General features: G+C 40.1%; 1 protein-coding gene across 1 annotated transcript; it reads left to right on the forward strand.

The window, feature by feature from the left end:
• The first annotated feature begins 469 nt into the window (after positions 1-469).
• Positions 470-4500, forward strand: LOC138059527 (uncharacterized). The gene is made up of 2 exons (XM_068905172.1): positions 470-554; positions 1311-4500. Exon 2 carries the CDS (start codon positions 1364-1366, stop codon positions 4205-4207), a length of 2844 nt encoding a protein of 947 aa, XP_068761273.1. The 5' UTR covers positions 470-554; positions 1311-1363; the 3' UTR covers positions 4208-4500.
• The last annotated feature ends 2599 nt before the right edge of the window (positions 4501-7099 follow it).

Consider the following 7099-nt stretch of genomic DNA (forward strand, 5'->3'; position numbering starts at 1 on the left):
TTTAAAAAAACACTTGTGTTTATTCTTTAAGTAAAGAAAATTGATTGATTCCTCCTTTTTTAGGTTGTCAATAAAAGTCACATTTTCTCATTCCCTCAAAAGGTTCTTCGTGTTGTTTAGCTCCTCAAGAAACTTTATGCCCATTTTCCTAATTATGACTCATCAGAGCAGTTTTCAAATGACCGTTGAAAGTAATTGCACGCGTAATTGCAATTGCTACGCTTTTGTTGAAAATCTTGGGCCATTTATCAACCAGTGAAAAAGAATACCAAAACCTATTGCAACTTGCACACGCGAATTTTCCCGCACTTTGAAAAAGTTACACGGAATGGCTAGACGAATTCGGGGTGGTTCATTGAGTTTAGTTTGCCAAACGGACAAACTTGGACGTGACTTTGTTTCAGTTAATCTTTATTTGACGCTTCGTGTTCCCTTACATATTGGAGTAAACATTTTGGTCATGTGACGTGAGTGAGGTTTCAGTTTCAGTTTGGCTCTGTCTTTGTAATCGTTTTCGTCTTATAGAGCAAGCCGTCGTTTATTCCGCGCAGAATGTAAGTTGCTTTGTTCTTCTAGTTTATCTTTAGGTCTTCCTTTCAGTGTAATCGAATTTGTTGTGTTTTTTCCCTAGTTTGCACGGGCAAATGATCAGTTGTAATTTAATAATCACTCAACATGCTGTAATGCTGTAATGGTGAATTCAGAATAGAGTGTAAACCGTCTCGAAACCGCGTCGAAATCACTGTGTGAACCGCAAAACATTGCGCTGTTTACAGCTGCTGTGATTGGTGGAAGTAATTACTTTGGTATTTGTTTTATGACACTCAATTCAAAACGAATCTCCCCAGAGCTTTGAGGAAGAAAATCATTATCATATAAACGTATATTTGTACTTTCCAGAGGCTCAGAAAGAAAGCTCAGAAAGAAATGGACATAAATGAACATCCATGAGAAACAATGTACTATAACCTTAAAATATAATAGACCTGCAGTTCATATCAATCAAATGAAATCAGTACGTTTAAACAGCTGCATAGCGTCCCAATTCGCCTTGCCAACAGAACGTTTTGCTATTAATTAAACAATAAGAGAAATGCAAAAATGGGCCCACTAATTCTCGAAGCATCCTGTATTTGCTCAGAAAGCAAGGAGTGAACTCTATATGTATAAAATAATAATCATTATTATTATTATTGCAAAGTAAAGGTACATTATTCAGAAAAGCTGCCACCAGATTTTGTAAAAGGTTCCATTTCAACTGAGAATTTCTGGAGCCAACCAACAGCTTGAAATTTCCTTTTATTTTTCAGACTGTTGAACTATTTCACCCTCTATGTGGCTTGATTGAACAGCACAACACCCTATGGCGATGCTTCATGGTCAGCTCAACCTGCTGCAGAACATTCGTTTGCATCACGAGCATATCAGTAAAATACCAGATAAAGGCGAAGTTGTCAGAGATCTTCCATCGAGGGGAAATAACCATCTACACAGGGCAGTTCTGTGCAGTGATGTTGATACATGCTTGCAGGAATCACAAGCTATAGATGTTAACGACATAAATGCAAAAGGTGAAACACCACTGCATCTAGCCGCCATGAGCACATCTCGAGAAAAAGTAGACTTGATTTTTTTGCTGTTGGCAAAAGGTGGAAGTGTTAACAAGCAAAATATTTGGGGCCAAACGCCTATTCACTATGCTGCTATCACGGATAGTTTCGAAACCCTACAAACTTTGACAGCTGTGCCTAGTGCCGACATCAATATTGTGGATCGGAATGGATACAGCGCTCTTCATAGCTTGATAACTTATAGTGAAGCTTCAAGTTTAGATGTTTCTAGCGATTTTGAGGACGACGTTGAAGATGTGAGTTCTGACTTGAAGGAGGCACTGCAACTGTTCGTAAAGACTGGAGTAAACTTAAACTGTCAGACAAGCAATGGGCATAGTATTCTTCACTTGGCCGCAACAAGAAAGGACAATACTCCTTTGCTGAGATTCATACTTCAAAACTTTCCCGAAATAGATTTGAGAGTGAAGAACCAAATGGGTGAAAATTTTTTGCATGTTTATGCAAAATCAGAAATTTTTGAAGACGTTTCAGAGATATTAGATGAAATTGCTGAGGCCAACTTACCTGTGCTGAAAGATTTGTTAGCCGGAAAAGATGTTCTTGGCAGAACTCCATGGAGTAACATGATAGACGATGCTAACATTTCGGAAGATTTTGTTCAGAAAGTATTGTCATTTGGATTGTCCGCTAACACAGCTGATAATCTCGGGAATACAGCATTACATAGAATTGCAGGGGTATCAACTGGCGTCTTTTACTCTGGGATAATCGAATTACTCATTCAAGGTGGTGCTGATGTTAATGCCGAAAACATTTACAATGAATCTCCTGGCTTCGTTTTGTTTCTTAAACACGTTTTTGACGTTTTTTCAAAATATGGAATGGACTTCAACAAGAAGGATAGATGGGGCCGTAGTCCTCTTGTTTCTATCATGAAACACAGGCCAATGCCAGATCTGCTCAAAAAGCTGATACAGGAGGCCGATTCGGACGTTAACACCAAAGATATGTATGGCGCTACTCCTCTTCATTTTGCTGCTTACCACAATTACCCGGAGCAGGTGGAGTTGCTGCTTGAACATGGTGCTGACAGAAATGCCATTGACAACTTGCAAGACAGACCATTGCACACTGCCATACGCCATTGTAGCTTTCGTTGTCATCTCATACTGGATGAGGAGGAGGATAGTTCCACCTTGGAGGACCCCAGGAATAAATCATTTGAACGGATTCTTTTGGACATGCCAAGAGTGATTCCCTTATCCAGAATCACATCTTCGCAAGACGTGCAAAGATTCTTCGGCTTTCATGAAAACTCCTGTGGGTTGATTGATCACCTTATGCCGACGTATTACCGGAGACCTTTAGTGGTTGCTGAAGAAGTGGAAATGGTTACAGCAGAAGTCAATTCCCTTCTTGAGAAATTGTGCGCCAAAATTACCGAGTATGACGCAAGGTTTAAAATGTCAGTTTTTCCTACCGGTAGTTCTGCTGAAGGAACGAAAGTCGGTTGCCCAGATGAATTCGATTTCGCTCTATGTCTGGATCAGTTGGTTGATAAGACAAACATTGTGATGACTGAGCAGTGTCTGGAAACTGGATATGCTTGTCTTAGATTCACAGAAACTCCTGTTTTATCGGATTATCTACCCTTTTCCGATGCGGATGGGTACTTTTTAGCGTTACCCTTCCTGCAGCACTTGTCCAGATTCTTAAGACGAGCTCTCAATGAAACAAGTATGTGGCTTTCTGGACATTTGTACTACAATTTTGAGGACAAAATACAGGTTCTTAATGGTAAACCAGTGTTTAACTTCAGTGTTTATTGGATGGGATTGGTATTCAAACAACTAAAGATGAGTATTGATTTGGTGCCGGTTGTTTACAAGCGAGGATGGTGGCCACCCAACATTAATGCCAAAGAAATCCCGTTAGCGAATGAAGACAGACGTGATGCGGGGTGCTTCTTGATGCTTCAGACAAGAGCACAAGACTTCGACAAGAAACGACATTTGCTGAACGACAGCATAAGTCACACTTGCAACACCCTCAGAGATGAAACAGAGGTTGTCAAACGAAGAATGTTGCGAATCTCGGCCACACCTGCAGAGATAACCCTAACAAAATCATTGCCAGAGAAATTTCGTCAAGCTTATGCTCTTGCGAAAATCATGAAAAGCGAAATTGTCTGTCCGGAGATTGAAATTGATAAGCTCCCAACAAATCGTTATTTAATGCTGAAGAAATTCAGCGAAAAGAAAGCATTCCCGGTTAAGCCATCTTTGGTGATAAAGAGCTACATGTTAAAAAATTGTACATTTTATGTTTTCCAAGAAATGCGTCGTTCAGAGCAAAGCTATTCACAATTGAACATTGCTCAAATCGCTGCAAAGTTATGCAAGTGTCTTCTGCAGTTTGCTGATGAGAGGTTATTGAAGCCTTATTTTCTTCCGTTTTCCGATGTCTTTGAGTTTGAAAAAGACGAGCCCAAATCTTCCTATACAGATTTTCTGCTACAAATCAAACGCGAGTTCAGCCTGAAACTGATGCTGGGTTTATTAAACTGTCCGTTTCCTGAAGTGTGCTTGGCGTCTAAGACGGAAGTGGGAAAAGGAATGCCCCTTTTGTGGTAACACTCAGCGTTCAAAGTAGAAAGTTATGCATCAACAATAGTACTGATGAAACTGCTGTTTGAGCGGAAACGCTTTCGATATTCTATTTCCTTGGTTTTGTATAACACATTTGCAAAGTAGATTTCGGCGCGACAGCAGTTTGATCAGGCCCACTGGCCTTGAGATCTGGCCATTCTGGGTTCATGACCCTTTCTGACCACTGTATGTATTTAATCGTGGTTGTCCCTAATTCAATAGCCAACTGGTTTGTCTCCGGCCAGTTGAGATTCCTTATAAAGTAAAAAGTTGCTCTGTTCTGTTGTTTCGTTGATTTTGTTTAATTGGCTCTGAAAACCCCCGATGGAGAGTGGTCACTCGGTATGTTTGTATGTATGAATTAGTGTAATATCATAGCCTTAAGGCCGGTTTACAAGGTACGATTTGTCGGCCGATCCGGCCGATGGCGTCGGAGCGCAAATCCTGCGTGTATTTTGGACAGTCGATGATAGACCGATTCATGGAAATGAAAATTGGTTGGTCCCATTCAAAGAATCTGTTACAGTGCAACAGATTTTTTGAAGTCGGGCCGACAGTCAATGAGAAACCGCCATGTCAATCAAAGGATATGCGAGTGGGTAATGCGCATAAATACTAAAGCGTTCTAAATGGCGGATGCTAAAAGGACAACGGGAAAATCTTTTAAGGAAAAATTACTCGTTTTACACAATTTACACGGTACGATTTATCGGCCCGACAAAACCGGCCTTACTCGTATTTTTTACTTCTTTGTAGCTGGTTAGGGGAACCAACTAGTATGGCCTAAAGATCTTAAATTGGTGCGGATGTTGTTGCTTTATTTTAGCGTAATGGTACAAAGATTACAAGGGAAAAAAGGCAATTTGTGAAAGTTATAAATGTCTTCTGTTTGCCTGTCAAAACGACGAAACCTTTCAGAATGCATTTGGAATTGATCGTCATCAAAATGTCGTTCTGGTTATCTTGAGCTAGGGAATATGTTAAGTAATTGAAAAAATGTACTAGGTTTGTGTAGTCAAAATACAGGGAAAATGTTCCAAATACAGAAGGTCGTTTGAAAGGTGTTTCTCCTCACTGTTTTAGAGACGATCACGCAGCAACTTGAACGCCTGAACTAATTAATGATGATTATCATGATTGGAACAAATTATGTGAGAATGAAATCTGTCAAGAGCTTGCATTTTCTTTAAAATCTTCACAGTCTTTCCGTCACGTACCCTGGATTCCAGAGGTTTTCTTCTCTTACAGCGACGGAAGAGAGAGTCGCAATTCTTTCTCGCCGCTTCGCGACTTGCCATTCCGTCGATAAAAGAGAGAAAAAACGGGAAAAAAACCTTTGGAATCCAGGGTATCCGTCACGCTAATGAAACGAAGAACTAATAGGGCCTTCCTACGCAAGCGCCATATTGTTTTTTTTTTTCGTCTCGAGGACATTTTAATCAATACTGGCTCAACACAGACGTACCCTTATCAGGTCAAAACAATTACCAATTAACTTAGTTGCCGTTTTGTCCTCTTTCTCCAAAGAAGAGCACGATTCTTATAAAAAGAAAGCTTTCTAAAATCGTAGTAAGCGCCTAAGAGCCGTGTAGGCAACCCTTGAAGTCCCCACGTACAAATGATAAATGTATAAATTGGTTGATATTGTAGGGAGACTCAATCTCGATTTGCTCTACCGGGCGCGCACGGCGGTATCGGTATTGCTTAAACGGGCGCGCAAGTTGATAAAAGTTTGCGTACTATCCTAATTATTTTATAATCATTGGTGGCGTGTCTGCTGGTTCAAAAGACCCGGTCATTATGTAGAAATGGAAACAAATTGGAGTCGGTGCTCGATGCGTTGAATCTTATATCAAGGCGACAGACAGTACAATTCTACAATATGTTAGATAGAAAACGTCTTGACCAGTACTGGTGAAAACGATATCATAGTTGGCCTGAGTTGGTTTTTACAGAAACTCTGCAAAAGGGAATTTTTGTCGAGTTAAAACCTTGTAGCTTGTTTAGTGAAAACAGTAAAATCGTCTCAGTCGACTTCATTTGTATCTGAAAAACTACATACTGAAAGCTATTAACAAAATCAAAAAGTATGCAAATTGACTTAAAAGTAAATTACCCTTGTTTAAGGAACCCGTTGTATGAAAATAAAGAGACTTCTAAGGAAAAACAAAATTGAGAAAACAGACAAATTGTCTTGCTGAGATTGACACCGCCGCTACTTCGGAATTCAGTTCAACCCTGAAGTCTTCTTCACTTCACAGTCCACTCTTAGTGGTTATTTGTTTCTGTTTTCCTTTTGCTCATATTTTATTTTTTGGGTCACATGCTCGATTAGTTTAATGAACTACTCAGGTGTCCTAACTTAGCCTGCGTGGCAGGCGCTAGAAAGGGGAAGGGAAAGGGAAAGCCCGCGCGCGAAGCGAGGGGGCGAGAGGGAGAGAGAAATATTTTCCTCTCCCCAGTCCCCTCCCGTTTTCCCTCCCTCTGTCCTAACTCCACACATTTCACATAGAATTATGACTCCTGAAAGTCATAATTGTTAATAGTTTTTATTCTTTTTTGTTTTTATTACTATAATGTTTCCATCATAATATATGTAACTAATCTATAGTTAGGGGCCGATTACATGAGCCGGGCCAGCCGGGCTGGTCAGGTTTGCCGGGATGTCTTTCAGCGGTGTGAGCCAGCCTGGCTTGGACTAAATTTAGAATATGTGAAAAAAGACATCAAGAAGAAGAAGAAGAAGTGGAGAGACGTTTGCTCGCTAAATTGTTATTAAAATTCACCATTCTACAATTTAAAGAAGCCTTATGGTTTGCCATCTTATTTATCCTTTATTTAAACCAAAAAAGCACTATTCCGTGGGCCATTTTGCTC

This window comes from Montipora capricornis, chromosome 8, assembly GCF_036669925.1.
Source record: "Montipora capricornis isolate CH-2021 chromosome 8, ASM3666992v2, whole genome shotgun sequence".
NCBI lineage: Eukaryota > Metazoa > Cnidaria > Anthozoa > Scleractinia > Acroporidae > Montipora > Montipora capricornis.

Bases quoted from the DNA above. Each gene is read 5' to 3' on its own strand.
- LOC138059527 (XM_068905172.1), top strand. From the start codon at position 1,364: ATGGCGATGCTTCATGGTCAGCTCAACCTGCTGCAGAACATTCGTTTG.